At 34.9% G+C, this 15,851-nt stretch overlaps 1 protein-coding gene across 4 annotated transcripts in view; it reads left to right on the top strand.

The window, feature by feature from the left end:
• Window positions 1–4,476: 4,476 nt before the first annotated feature.
• Window positions 4,477–15,851, top strand: part of arnt2 (aryl-hydrocarbon receptor nuclear translocator 2) — a 99,140-nt gene continuing 87,765 nt past the window's right edge. For 2 of the 4 annotated variants that reach the window (XM_051114418.1, XM_051114415.1), the window contains exons 1-2: window positions 4,478–4,758; window positions 13,591–13,705. In XM_051114418.1, the coding sequence (XP_050970375.1) occupies window positions 4,728–4,758; window positions 13,591–13,705 (146 nt within the window). In that variant the 5' untranslated portion in view covers window positions 4,478–4,727. Of the gene's footprint in view, window positions 4,759–13,590; window positions 13,706–15,851 lie in introns of all 4 variants that reach the window. The other 2 variants (XM_051114416.1, XM_051114417.1) reach the window with 2 other exon arrangements.

Below are 15,851 nucleotides of genomic sequence, written 5' to 3'. Positions count from 1 at the left end.
TGGCCATTTTCTGGCCTACGTTTTGGAAGTATTTTTATTATTTATTTTCTTGATAATTATTTTTAAAAATCAATAAGAAGTTATCATCAACTTTTGTAGTAAAGTATTACAATATAGTAAAAGAGACTAATGTACAGTTTATTGCAAAATAGTCAAATATATATGAGTACATTAATAATTCATAATGGAAAAACATTGAAAAAGCAAAGCAGTGGAATGCAAAATAACAAGTATTCTATTTATTTATGTTTTGGTCATGTTTTTCCAGTAAATTTATTTAAACATCATTTAAACAAACCTTTACTTGAGTAGGAACACCGCAGAAGACTTGCATCTGGAAAGTAAGTCTACTTTTTTTTCCCCACTTGTTTGCGAACTCATTTTAACAGTGCAGTATAGTTCTTCACTGAGAATTCAGCTATAAATAAGATGTGTACATGATCTTGAAACATTCACACTATTGCTGGAAATCAATTTGTCTATGGTGAAGGTGGCTGGGATTTGGCCTGTTGCAGTCTATTAAGCCCACTGAACATGAGGTTATGAGCGGTCACACATATCAGTAAGAGTCTGCTGATGCTAATAGAAGCAGGCAGGCAGCAGAGGCACTCTCACCTTCCTCCCGCATTCTGGATGTTTCTGTCAGCAGTTAGTGCTGTCGGTACAGGTGCGTCGCTGTCTACTGACTGTCACAGTGTCTGACTATCCCATAAACACGCTGCCTAACAAGGACAAACAAGAGAGCTGTGAGCAAGTGAAGCTGGTGCACACAGAAAGATGCTTTAAATGCACTTTTGTGGTTTGTTGATCTCTCAAGTGTAAAAAGAAAACTTACACTTAGTCAATCAATATCTATGGAAACTGTTATGAACTGATGTACAATATAATGTGTGTAAGAGAATGCATCTCCTCAATCATGTCCGCATTCAGATCTCATTTTGCTACCTGAAAGCACTCAAAACTAACAGAAATTTCTGTGCTAGTGTATCCACTTTACTGTTTTCATACTGATGCATAAAACTACTTATTTTTTCTTCTATTGAGAAAATGCTTTTCCTATTGTTTCTTCATCAGAAAAGATCTGGAGAAATTTGGCATTCATCACTTGCTCGCCAGTGGGTCCTCTGTAGTGAATGGGTGCCATCAGAATGAGAGTCCAAACAGCTAATAAAAACATCAAAATAATCAACAAGCAATCACACCACTCCAGTTCACCAATTAACATCTTGCGAAGCCAAAAGGTGCATGTTAGTAACTAATTAATTAATTTTCAGTGAAAATGTCACCTTATCTGAATCAGGAGAGAAATATGCATAATCAGCAACTGTTCACAAGCAAATACAGTTCTAAACAAACTTGTTAGTGGATTTTGATGTGAGAGGACAACATGAGATTGACTTTTTCACTGGAGGAAGCATTATTATGGATAATAGACATATTTTGGATAGAAGTGACAGTTTAAAAATTAAAACTAAATATGGATTTGTTTCTTACAAACACACAACTTTTTGCTTCACAAGACGTGAAGGACTGGAGACGGGAGTCTTGGATGGCCTGAGGGTGAGTACATTTTCAGCAAATGTTCATTTTAAAAACCTATTCGAAAACAGTGATAGTATTTCACAATATTTATGTTTTTACTGTATTTTTGAAAAAATCAATGAAAGACAAAATCTTCCCATTCCCAAACTTTTTAGCAGTAGTAAATGCATAAACATGAAGAATGAAAGTCATATACTTGTAGATTGACTTGTAGGTAAGAAAATGATATTCAAATTTTAATTTTATGGTGAACTGTTCCTTTAAGCTTATCAGTTGGTGAATTACTGAAGCAATTGCTTTGAAATCCTTTTGAAGTGCTCAGAAAGACCAATTGTAAAAGGCTCAGAATTGGAACAATAAAAGGGGAAATGGAATTTCTCATTCAAAGCTGTTCTTTGATTACTAAATTATAATTTCAAGATTAAAATGAGTATACATTTTTGACCGTTATTTTTTTTTGTATTGTACAGGGGGGCTGGTAAGATGAAGGCGTTGATGGCTTTCATGTAATGATGTGCTGTGGGAATTTTACGTTTGAACTTTACAGCGATCAAAGTTTGTTCCGACTGCTGAATATTAAAATTCAATGAACGCACCACGTTTAGTTTAGCTTTTCAGTTTGATCTGTCAACCCTGCCTTATCTGTCTGTTGTTAAAGCACAGGCCAGTTTTTCTTTGCCCGGAAGGCATGTTTAATAAAGTAGAGGTCAGCAGAACTTCTTATGCAGGTGTCTGCAGTGCAAGAGCTTATTAAACCAGGGCAGAGCAGCACTGCAGAGAAAGCAAAGGGGAAAAAACTGGCACAAATCTAAACACTGTTGCAGAACACACTACTCGTTATGATGGATTTTACTTGTATTTTATTCATTATTATTTCATTTTTATTTATTTTATTTTCTCTAGACTTTTCTTTTTCTAATGGACTAGACTTTTTCTCTCTTGTCTGTCTATCTATGTGTGTGTGTTTTCTTGAAATTTCCCGATAAGGAACCCCCTGACCTCCTCCAGTGTAGATCACTCATTGTTTGACCCTCACTTCATCTATAGAGGGAAATTGGTTTTTACTCCATCATAAATCATCAAAAGCGTTACTGTACTGGAACACTGGAAGATTAATGTTTTCACTGTGTTTGTGTTTCATCATCTTTTTTATAAAAAGGGCACTAGTACATCGTGGTAAGAAATGCGTGTAATCTAATGGAGTTGACCAAAAGCAGTTTGTGTCCGAAACAGTGCGCATTACTGTACCTCACCACTGGCCTGATAAAAGAAACTTGTGCTTAAAAGCCAACACATAAAGCCTAAAACACTAACTTTGGGATTTAGGATTCAATTCAGACCAACTTAAATGGAACAACATGGGATGATAAATGATTTTGGAGCACTGTGATATAACAGGTCACTATATGACATGCAGTGGCATTCCTTGGGACCTTGACCTCAATAGAAATCTATTCATGGAATTCATCTTCAGATTGTTCTCCAGGCACAGATTAATCAGGAAAAGCCCTATGGAAATAATACTAAAATTATATCACACTCTTATGTTCTTTAGGATCCTGTCATGATTTAGTACACTTATCCATCTTATTTTTTAATGTAAGATAACATGCGGCCATTTATGTAATTTGAATGTGCGAGGTTTCCGGTGTCATTTGCTTCCAGCTTCCTGTTTACATGTACAAAAACAGCCCGTTATGCTGCTTTATACTGCAAACTGGTATTTGTAACCATATTTTAACTGATAATCATAAACACACTGGTTTGTAAAACAAAATGTTTTACCATTACTAATGTGAACTTTACCATTAAAAAAAAGTGAACTTCCGCGTTGTGCAATAAAGTGAATAAGCTAGTTCTAAGAACTAGATAATGTGACAAAACAAATAGATTTAAGGGAAATCCAAGCCGATTAGACCATATTGTGCAATATAGACATTAAGCTGATGATGAATTTCATGTAATCAAACATGCTTTTTCTTGTGAAATTTCTCCACTTTTATAAGTCAGTTGATGTACGTATAAACAAAAGCCTGAAAGCCCAACTACAAAAAGAAAAAAAAAAAAGATATTGGACAAAAAAAAAAAAAAAAAAATTAAATTAAAATAAACACGTCTTTATGACAAAATATATTTTAAATATATTAAACATATTTTACAAACAGTGAAGCTGAATTAAATAGATTTTTGAAAGTGAACATATATTTAGTTTATTTCAAAATGTTTTTCAGGGGCAGGAAAATACATTTCTAATCGTACAGTACATTGTTCTTCAAATGTGACATAAATCTTGGATTGAAGTATATGGAGGCCAATATATGTTTTTCATTGCTTTTAAAAAATATTTCAATTTTAAAAATATATTGTCAAAAATATATAAAACATGGCCAAAAATATATTAGTGGCAAATATATTTATGTGAAATATATATAAAAACATGCAACAAGAAAATAAAAAATAAATGCCCAAAATATATTTAGCAAATATATTTTGGCCTTTTTTTTTTTTGCTGTATGGGATTGCACACATGTTGACTAGGCATATTTTCACAATGGAACCTGTCATTAATTTAATAAACTGCTTTTAATGGCTTATAATTTAATGAGAATAAGCAAATATATGAAAGTGACTATTAGTTTAGAAGACCTTAGTTTAGAAGAATTCACCAATATCTAAGAGCGTTTTTAATTAGTTTTGAGTTTTGAGTGTGAACCTAATATACAAAGGCGCTTTAGAGAAAACACATTTGACACGAAACCTCACATATATAGCCTGTGCATTCTAAATGTAAGCATCATACAGATCTCAGTACAGCCAGTGTTGCCTGTGCTCATGACCATAACAAAGCAACAATGCCAGAGCGGCTTCCAGCCCGGTTTGAAGTTTTTGGAGGGCAGAAATGCACTGAAGCTGCTGCGTGGATCCTGCATTCATTAATTCAGTGAAGTCTCGCGGTGTTCACGCAACCTCTCAGACATCTTGCGTTTGTCAGACCGCTACGAGTCTGCTACATGCACGAGCAGAAACGCAGCAAAATCCCATCCAGCATCGCTCGATCGCCATCACATCTTCACATGCGGGGCTGAACTGAGTTTGCGCGTTCGAGACACTCGGAGAGGATAGCGTGCGGCGTTATTTTCGTATTGTGCGTCATTTCTGCATTTCTGCGTTTCCACCCAGGCAATATGGCAACACCCGCCGCTGTAAACCCATCCGGTGAGTAGCGTTTTCACCGTTATGCTTTTAAATACAATGTATGTGGCGTTTAAACGGAAACCGAACGTCGGCTTTTTACCCAATATTGTGTTTTCGCGATAACAAAAGAAACCGCGACGCTTTAAACGCACACGAGCACCCCCTCCCCCCTACGCAAGCAACAACAGGGACATCTAGAATTTAAAACGCTACATTGTATCATATCGTATATAGTTAACATAACATTCATTCTTTCTTGACTATAGAACGTTGCGTGTGTGTGTATTGTGACGTCAAAAGCAAATGTATCACATTTGGCTTTATTCAGCCGCGGCTTGTTGTTAATGCAAATTAGGTGCTGAATACATTTGCAACAAGCCAGTACGTGCTTTGATTTCCTTGATACGCGACTGTTGAATCTGATACGTTGCTTATGAGATTGTGATTGTGATGTGATGTGTGGTTATTCCTTTATGAGCTTGAGCATACCGTATATCACACACAACCGCTTTACTTCCTCTGCCTGTTGATTCCATTGCGAAAATGGATGTGGAATAGTCAAGTTTATTGTCATATGTGCAGATCGGATTTGCAAGTATAGTGCGAATTTTGATGCTTCTACTACAACAGATAACTACATTTGTGATAGCAGCCTAAATTGTAGCAGGAATATGATGAAACAAAGGGTAAAGTGACAGTGTGAGATGTAAACACAAGCTCGGATTGTTAGTGGAAGACTGTCATGAGCTCATGCAGTGAACTTTTCAGTGTAAGTTTACATGTATGTGTTAATTTCGAGTCAAAGACTAGAGAAATAGAGAATAGAGAAAGGCAGCTGAAGTGTAATGTTAGCTGTTTTAGGTTTTAATGCTGTCCTGCCTCCAGAGTCACGATTATGTGGGCATCTGTGGTTTGTTTTAGTCATCACAGAATGGTGTCATGTTTAGATGTTTGTTAACTCAACCAAAAAGGACGTAGAAGTTCAAATATATGAAAATTGAATGTAAAAAATAGTTAAATTAGCAAGGATGCACAGATACAGAAATGGTGGGAAGCCACAAGGCACGCTTCAAGTAAAATCAGGCATCAAATTATAACTCTGTGTAGCCCGAAATGAAATATCAAATAAATGAGATTTTACAGACTTTTTTTTTTTTTTTTAAATGGAGCCATTTATTTAATGCACATTTTATTTATTTAATACACCAAGTTTTTTTTTCAGAGGCCCAAACTGAGCAAAAATATGCAATTTGGTGCACTTGTAGTTTTTTTTTTTTGGCCAAAAAATGTAAAATAAGTTTCTGATAGTTTATAATGTAAATCAATGAGATCTTTGTAGTAGTATAGCAGAGTACGTACATAACTCTATATCTCCCGGTAATATGACTTAGTAAGATTATATTTAAATTATAATTAAATGCCTCAAAAACCTCATGGATCATATTTCATACTCCCATTTCTAACATTTTCTAAAAAGCAACATTTAGGTAATCCAGTAAATGTAAGTTGCTTCAATCAAGTAAATGTTCATCTTGCAATATAATAGTTGCTTTACTTGCTAAAAAGTATGAACTATCGATTAGACGACAGAAAGCATGTGGTGGATTGTGTGCAACAGTTGTCTTTTTTTCCCACTAAGTTTGATCATTTTTATCATTTAGAGGCCTTAGAAATCCGTGCATCAGATATATTTACACACAGTAAAGCACAATATTATCTGCTTCCAGAATTGGCCTGATTAAATTGATGCTATGTTTAAAAAAAATAAAATTATGCAACAGACTTGGTGATTGTTCAGAGGTGATTGTGCATGTCACAGAAACCGACTGCTGCTTAGTTTATTCAGTCACTTGCTAAAGTAAATTACGCTCCACGACTCCATTGCTTCCACGAACGCTCTTTTCCCCCCAGCGGGCAATTTCTTCCCCACCACCTCATTGTAAATGCAAATGAGTCGAAATGAATGAAGAATGTGAGCGTTATTAGCACCTGGTTGACACGCTGAGCTGCCAAGCACGCTTTAAAATGCACAAGAGCATTCTGGGGTGGAGTCACATGACTGTAGTTGAACTGAAGGCCACTTTGTTTTAAAGTCAGCTAGCTTTTATTTCACTTGCTTAACAAATCTGTAGACCATCTGTACTTTTACCGTTATGCCCACAATGCTTAACAAAAGGCCCTGGTTGCAGCGCAGCCGTGATAAGAACGTGTTTCGTACAAATAGCAGTAGGCGTTTGTGAATGGGGATTACAGGCACAGTTGATTAGCAACTGTTCGGATTGTTTGCTGACCTCTTGTGTTTGTGAAGGAAGCCTTTCTGTTAAAAGCAGAGACGGATAACAGGACCGACCAGAAGTGTAGCATTGCTAAGAAGGAATTGTGTGTGCATATGGTATATGGTGTGGCACACAGTCTAGCAGATGCTAAAGGGATTGACTTTATTTTTTCGGTTTTATTTCTCGGTTTGATTTGGGCTTTGAGAAAGGCTGATATTGATATCTGATGATGCTGTTTGGCAGTAAACGTGTGTAGAATTTGCTGTACTGTTTATACCACATTCAACTGATATGTTTTACAGATGTGTGCTTATTGACCGCTTAATATTTTAAAGTCAGAACTACCTGTTTTATAATATGTGACCCTGGACCACAAAACCAGTCCTAAGTAAGCTCAGGTATATTTGTAGCAATATCCAAAAATACATTGAATGGGTCAAAATGATCGATTTTTCTCTAATGCCAAAAATCATTAGGATATTAGTTAAAGATCATGTTCCATGAAGATATTTTGTACATTTCCTACTGTAAATATATCAAAACTTAATTTTTGATTAGTAATATGCATTGGCAAGAACTTAGTTTGGACAACTTTAAAGGCGATTTTCTCAGTATTTAGATTTTTTTGCACACTCGGATTCCAGATTTTCGAACCAAATCTCAACCAAATATTGTCTTATCCTAACAAACCATACAGCTTATATATTCAGCTTTCAGGTGATGTATAAATCTCAACTGAACAAAATTTACCCTTATGACTGGTTTTGTGGTCCGGGATCACATATTAGTTTAACAGTGTTGAGTCTCACAATGTAATACTATTCATTTGTTATTAATAATCTGGACTTTTGGTTAAATGCACATCAGTGTTGTTATTGGTAACTAAAACTATTAAAACTATTCACTTCACAAAACTTGTGATAATTTAAATAAAGTTAAAATACATAAAACATAAATATTAAATGAATAGCTTATGCAAAAGTAGAAATATTGCATTGTCAAGCTGAAGTACTAAAATGACTACAACTTAAATAAAAATAAATTAAAGCTATGTAGAAATATTTTACATTTACAAAATGATAAATGCAAATTTCATAATGGCAAAAATGTGACTAAAATTACATTTTCTTAAAATTAACTTGCAACTGCAAATAAGAATGAAAAATAAGTTCAAAATAGTATAACGGTATATAAATGATACTAAATTACAACATAACATTGCAGTTTGTCTTAGTGAATCCATTTTTATTTAAAAGACATAGCTTAACTGAAAGGCTTGATTGAGATTTCTGTTAAATATTTGATCACACATTTATATCAGTAGAGTCTAAGAGGTTGTTTTATCTATATAAATACCCCTCTGCAATAACAGAGCCACATTTTATTTCACTGCACTTTAACTTGCATTTTATGTGCTACACATTTGCTGCCAAGTCCAATATAGATTCACAACTCTGTCCTTCAAGAACAGCCTCTTTGTTAAGCTATGTCTTATGAGTATCACTCATATTTCCTCTTCATTATGTGTGCAAACCAAGTTTCTAATGACCCAGTAAACACTGTTGAAGTTGTTGGTTTACCTGAATTCAGAAAGTTGCATTTAGAGCGAGTTGTTGGTTAGTTTTAGTAAAGACTCTTTTTGCTGTGCAAACAGAAATTCTGAGTCTTGAAAGGTACAATATGTTTTCATAGCTTGTTGAACTCTTTGAGAATGAAAATTTTCATTATATGGCCCATTTAATTCTGATGTGTCTATCCTTGCATGAAACATTTGCAAGTGATTGGACTTCTGTCAAGAAATCCAGCATTGTGTTGGTCTATGTAAGCTTTTGAAATGAGAATAAAGAAAAAAAGTCACTGAGGACAATTACACATGCTTTACTAAAGCATACTTTCGATTTTTCTGTTGACCATCATGTCTGAAATATCCAGAAATTTTGGCAGCCTGAACTTTCTTTGGCTGCGTAACAATAGACCAGAAGAGAAGAGTCATTGTTCACATGTGCGTGCTATCAGAGAAAGGATGTTAATTCAATAGATCATAGTTCTTCCTTTAAACTTGTAGGTTTCTGAACCGTTCCTGCTCGGAAGCACTCAGTTGAGAAACTCTTTGGAAATGTGGAAATGTGCCAAGTGTCGCTTCGACCTCATCGGCACCCTGAGATTATACTGCTTCAGTCGCACTGAATTGCTCCTTTCACTCTCTTTTAAGTGCTTGAGGAGAATATAGGGACTAAGTACTTTACTGCTAAACAGGTTATTTTCCATTCTTTGTTTTTTCGTCATTCTTGTTTGGAATGGCTGTGTTCCATCTTATTCTGCCACAGCTTCTGATTTTATAGAGTTTTAGCAATTATATAAAATGGTCTGCTAGTCCATTCTGAAGTTGCTAGTCAGTTTCTCAATTACATTTCTATGGTTTGCTGAAGCTAAAATAACATAAAAGGCTGCAAACTTGCAGATTTGTGTTTTTATGTAATTTGTAATGATTAGTCTTTTTCATGGAGTGGTGCTAATGGAATGAATTGGAGTGAAAGTCTCCAAAATGATACAAAAAATTAACTTGTCAAAACTTTTTTTTCCATTTAATGTGGTATATGTTGTAAGTCTGTGTAAATGTCAGCCCTAAAAATATTTTCTTCATGGCCAGTCCTGTGCTTGATTACATCAGTTCACTTGGGGACTGTCGACTTTTGACTTTCAAGGTCTGCAGTGAAAAGCTTTTGATTTAGTATTTTTCTATTTTTACTATAGCTAAAATTGCTTAATAAGCTTAATATTTGGCCATTTAAAAAATATCCTCAGTAGCCAGTGACCATGTTGGTTTGATAAATTAACAAACTAGCAGTGGCTCACTTTATTGTTGGTTTCAAAGTCTGCCAGCAGCCTAGTTAGTTTTCAGATGTTTAGTTTGTGAATGTTTAGTTTCAGTTTGTGATATAGATTGCATGGGGTTGGTGTTTTTGCTTTTTTTTGCTCTTCAAGGCTGCATTTATTTAATCAAAAATCCAGTAAAAACTGTAAAATTATGAAATATTATTACAATTTCAAATAACTGCTTTTTATTTTAATATACTTTAACATTTAATTTATTCCTGTGATGGAAATTTGAATTTTCAGCATCATTACTCCAGTCTTCAGTGTCACATGATCCTTCAGAAATCATTCCAATATGCTGATTTGCTGCTTAAGACAGATTTCTTATTATTATTATGTTGAAAACAGTTGTACTGCTTTATATTTTTGTGGAAGCCATAATATATTACTTTTCAGGATTCTTTGTTGAAAAGACAATTCAAAAGAATGGCATTGATTCGATATGTTTTAACATTATAACCCCCAGTTTCACAAACAAGGCTTGAGTCTGGTCACGACTAAAATGTAAGTCTGAGCTGTTTCAACTGAAAGAAACTTGCACTGATTGATTTTGAAATATGTCAGTGCCCTTGTTTTGTCTCAAGATGCACACCAGTAATGTAATTTTTCTAAGGCATATTTATAAATATTATGTAAAAATCTGAATTGAATTATGGCCTAGTCCTAGCCCTAAGCTAAGCCCTGTCTGTGAAACCAGACCTAAATTTCTTTACTAGGGATTAGGGCTGCACGATAAATCGCATGCGGTTGTCATGTGCTTTTAGTCGTTAAATCACTGACAAGCTACATTTTTAAGCAATTGCATCTTTTCTTAAAAAAAAGGATGAATAAAGTTTTGCTGACCCGAAGGTTTGAACAGTAGTTTGATTGCATTGTTTGTAGAACCCTTGAAACACCAAAATCGACTGAGCTTCTACCGCATACCCACAATCCTGTGCTGAATCTCAAATCCTGATAATCCAGATCTGAATCATTCCTCCAAAGAGTCAATTTATCCAAGTTTATCCGTAAAGACAGGCTGTGGTCCAAGACTGCGTGGTGTTCTGGGAAGGTTGTCTTTACACTTTGATTAAAGAATTTGCTCATTTGGCCTGTTTCTGTCTCGATGGAGTTCACTTCTCACACAAAACACGAAATGAGACGTGCTGTCCACATTTGTAAAGAGCTCAGACATTACATGCGATCCTATGGGACAAGGCCCGGTACCAAGTGCTGTGTGGATGTTTTGTTTTGGGGCAAATCTGAATGGAAACGGGCCTCTGGTCATTAGAGTGATTCGGAGGAGAGAAAAGAGAGGGAGAGAGAGGAGCGTGTGAGTTGTTGAGTCGTGATTTAAAATGAGAGACAGCAGCGTCCTATCTGTCTTCCAGCCTTCACTCCGTCCCACGAGACAGATTAATGAGTTTGACCCAAGGGCTTTCTGACAGAATGACAACGGATGAGGGAGCTTTAGAAAGTTCTTCAAAGCAGTGAGGCGTCTAAAGGAGATATTTTGAAGAATTTTCACAGGGCTCTAGGCTTACTTTTCAATTTAGGAGCACAGTCAAAATTTTAGGAGCACCTTTTAATCAATAATCAAAAAATCGGATCAAAAAGTATTTTTGTACGTTTAATAAAGCTCAAAGGTGGCACGAGAGCAGTCAAATTCATGAAATAATGTTGAGATTAATGTTTTTAATATAACATTTTGAATACAGAAATATTAAATGATTTAAATAACTGAAAAGATACTTTAAAAATGAAACTAAATCCGCCAGTAGGTGGCGGCAAGTCACTGATTTAATTACTGAATCATTCATTCATATGATTCGTTCAAACGGCTGATTCATTCTGGAATAAAGCAAGTGGCTGTCTTTATGAATGAGAAATTGAACCATTGACTCACTAGATTTGTTTAACGCACATTCATTCATAAACGAAACGCCGCTGTGTTTGAATGGAGATGTGCAGCGGCTCAGTTGTGACTTGTTTCAGACTAATTTTGATGATGAAATAGAGCAAAATCAGGCAATGGTGTTATATTCAGAAGATGTAAGTCTCTTAATATTAACTTCTTGTTTATTGAACTGTTGTATTAAATTAATATCTCTTAAACTCTTTAAAAAATCTTTAAAAGCTGTCACTCATCTTAGTTCATCACGATCTCACAAAGTTCCATTACAGTTAATGAAACTTTCTACACTGCACAATGAATCTCTTATTGACACTCTCTCTACACTTTATGAAAAGATTTGTAAGATATGTCTGTGACTCATTACTCCTCATCGCAAAAACACGTAGAAACTTTCGTTTCTATATTTTTTTCATAGTCACACGCAGTAGTTTTCAGTTGACACTGCAGAGCCCTGGTTCATACTTTTTTTTCCCATATTAAAGCATGTGGTGAGCAGCACTAAAAACATTGTAACACTGTACAGCTTGACATGAAATGACAGTTTAAATTCTAAAGGTTTGAATCATTAGACAAAAAAGTTTCCATAAGTGTTTTTTTTTTTTTTTTTTTTTTTTTGTATCATATCGTATACATCAGACTCATATATTGTGATAGAATGAGAATATGGAGCTCATAAATATGTAATCTGGTGCAGTTGCTGATATTTATAAGGCCAAAAAGTAAGATGAAATTCTGATAGCTTGTAATGTAAATCAGTGAGATCTTTATAACAGCATAACAGACTACTAATATAAAGTGCATAAAAATATCAATTGTCACTCTATATATCCCAATAATATGTCTTTGTAAGATATTTAAAAGCTTAGTTTTGTGATCAAAACTCTGTAGTTTCAAAATGGCGATTGAGAGATGAACAAATAAACGTTCCTCAAAAGATCTGATGATCATGACAGCCTTGAATAGTAGTCTTGTAATTTCCTTTTATGGATTGTGGTTTGTCTTGTACCTTCATTTGTACCGAGGTTTGAAATAAGGTGTAAGTTTGTAAACCTCATAAATGAATAATGAGAACTCAGCAAAAGGGTCTGCTCAGCTCCAGAGTACAGAAGAAGTGGAAGGCAGACTTTATCAAATATTAATATGATTCTGCGATCATCGGGCTGAACATGTCAGAGTGAGTTTATTTTCTCAGCCAACTGCTGTTGGCGATGTTAGTCTGAGCTAGTGTATGTGTGTTACATATACTTATGCTGTGTTTAATTAGTGCAGTGGTTTTTGGTGCATTTTTGCCTTGCTTTGTGAGCAGAAACGCACAAATACATTGATTTTTATTTCAAATAAATGCTGTTTTATTTATCAAAAGATTCTGAAAAATAAAATGTATCTCAGCTTATCAGAATGATTTCTGATAGATCGTGTGACACTGAAGACTGGAGAAATGATGCTGAAAATTTAGCTTTGAATCGCAGGAATAAATTACATTTTAAAATATATTCACACAGAAAGCAGTTATTTTAAATGGCAATGTATTTTTGATCAAATAAATGCAACTTTGGTGACCATAAGAGACTTCTTTCACCAATATTTAAAAAATATTACCGACCCCAAGGTTTTGAAAGGTAGCGTACAATAAAAGTGCATTAGTGCAATTTTGTTAGCTTTGATGGTGAATTAATAAGATGAATATATGTTTGACAAAAAAAAGCTGATTTGTTCACTGTTTTTTAAAATTGTATTAATGTTTATTTTATTTGTGGGGTCATCTGTTGTCTGTGGTTGATTCTGAAAATGTTTTTGGTCTTTTAGAAATGGGCACGGATCTACCAGGGCCAGTAGCCATGCCAGGCGCTGTGGTGGGTGCGGGTCAGGTCAGGATGGCGGGCACCATGCCAGGGCGAGGAGGCAAACGGAGATCAGCGGGGTGAGTAATTATGCTGAACAGCATATTATTTTCATCATTTCAGATGGTCTGTTCAATATAACACTTTACAGATCAATATGGTGTCTTGCAAATGAAAAAATGTAAATAAGAAATGTCAGATTTACCAATTTTTAACTGTGCACAGGTTAAAATTACTCAGGTTTTGGCCTTTTTGTTCTTTCTTTAACAGCCCATTAATAACTAATAGTTTTTTTCCTTTATACGTTTGTAATTTCTTTCTCCATAATTTCTTATTGCATCAGATGTGTTATTTAAAAATGTTTGTTAGTCTATTGAAGGTTCTGTGATGCATACAGCAGGAAACATCATGAATCAGGAGTGTTTGTAGTTGAACGCAGCTTTAACAAGCTCATGAAATGAAATGACTGTCTCTCAGAGCCCATTATGAAGGAACACTCATTTGTTTTCATTGGGTCTTATTATGTATCACTTTATTTGTTTTGTCATTGAAAAAGTTTTTGAGCTACAATAGCAGCATAACTAATTTGTCTCAATTGGTAGCAGTGGCATCTGCTGTGTTGTAGGCAGGACTTCAGTTCCCAGCATGCACCACAACATTAATAAATCATTGATACATGTATATCAGTATCAGTGTAGTCTGATTCTAAAATAAATGACCATTTTTTTAGATTGTATATTATAATAATATATTATAATTTTTTGATTTTAACATGTATCTATGTTTTTTCGTAAATATTTCAAATTTAAATGACCATTCTCAGTTGCATTTCTAAATGGCTGATACCTGGCTCATTCATTATTAAGAGAGTAACTACTGTGGAAACAATGATAAGGAGCTTTTGCACCGGATTTTCCTAATTTCCAGAAGAACCATGGCAGAAGTTCCCGCTTTTGGCGTGTCTGCACCACAGGAACTGGGAGTGTATTAAGTTCTAGGAACTCGGTTTTAGGGAACTAAATTAGTTCCTACTTCAGAGTAGCTTCTAAAATAGTTGCATAGGAGCTGTCAGTGATAGGGGAAAAAAAAATTGATGAGTCAACTTAAAGTAATTTGTTACCTGGTTTAGTCAAATCAAATAAGTTTAGTCAACTTGAAATGTTGAGTTGTACTAAGCAACAACTTAGATATTTGTGTTGACTAAACCTAAAATTTGAAGGCAGCCAGGTAACAGATTATTTTAAAGTTTTATAGTTGAAGCCACAATTTTGGGTTTACATTGTAAGTGTACGCTGACTGGCCAATGCATACGAAACACCAGCAACTCGGCATTTTTATAAAGCAGTGTAGAAATATTTACTCCACGCACATGGAAAACAGCAATAACGGCATTTAGCTACCTGTTGTCAGCTGCGTTGTGTTCTTTTCTCGTCCTTGATGATATGCAACACTGCAAGGTGTCATAGGAGATTTAGTCAGATTTTCATGCCCTTTTAGTCGTGTAAATTGTGTTTACATTCTGTCTCTTTTATCACAAAACCCACAACACACAACAAAAACAGTCCAATAACTGTCCTCCATTCACCGGTTGTTGACGTTTGTAAATGGCGCAAATAAAGACGTTACTATCTGCCACTTCAGAATTCTTGCTGCTGGTGCGAATGCAACCAGGAAAACAGCCTGAGGAAGAAATTGGTTCTCTAGGAACCACCATGCTAGAAGGTTCTTTGAACTACACAGTGAGAAAGTCCTGTATCACAAATGCTTAAGTAGCATGAGTATATTTGTAGCATTAACCAACAGTTAGGGGTGTAACGGTACACAGATATCACGGTTTGGTACATACCTCGGTTCGAGGGTCACGTTTCGATATGATTTTGGTGCAACAGAAAAAAAAAAACAAATCTACTATGCTAGGTTTCTTTTCATTTATTTTAAACAGTAGTAGTAGAATCACATTTTTTCCCAACTACATGTGAAAATACTAAATATTATATCAAATTAATGTCATATATAGGCTATACAATCTGCAGTACATGTATACATACAATGAATAAATACTTACATAAAATATATTTAATTTAGTTAACTGATAGACAAGGGAAAAAACAGTGTGACGTAGCCTATATTTGCGGAGTTTCAGTTCAGTTTTGTGACAGAAAGGAAACTCAAACGGCAGAAAGTGACATCTTTGTAGTTTTGTGTTTAAGTTGATTTTGCTGGTAT

Source organism: Labeo rohita, chromosome 7, assembly GCF_022985175.1.
Source record: "Labeo rohita strain BAU-BD-2019 chromosome 7, IGBB_LRoh.1.0, whole genome shotgun sequence".
NCBI lineage: Eukaryota > Metazoa > Chordata > Actinopteri > Cypriniformes > Cyprinidae > Labeo > Labeo rohita.
This window is presented reverse-complemented; position numbering and strand designations above follow the sequence as displayed.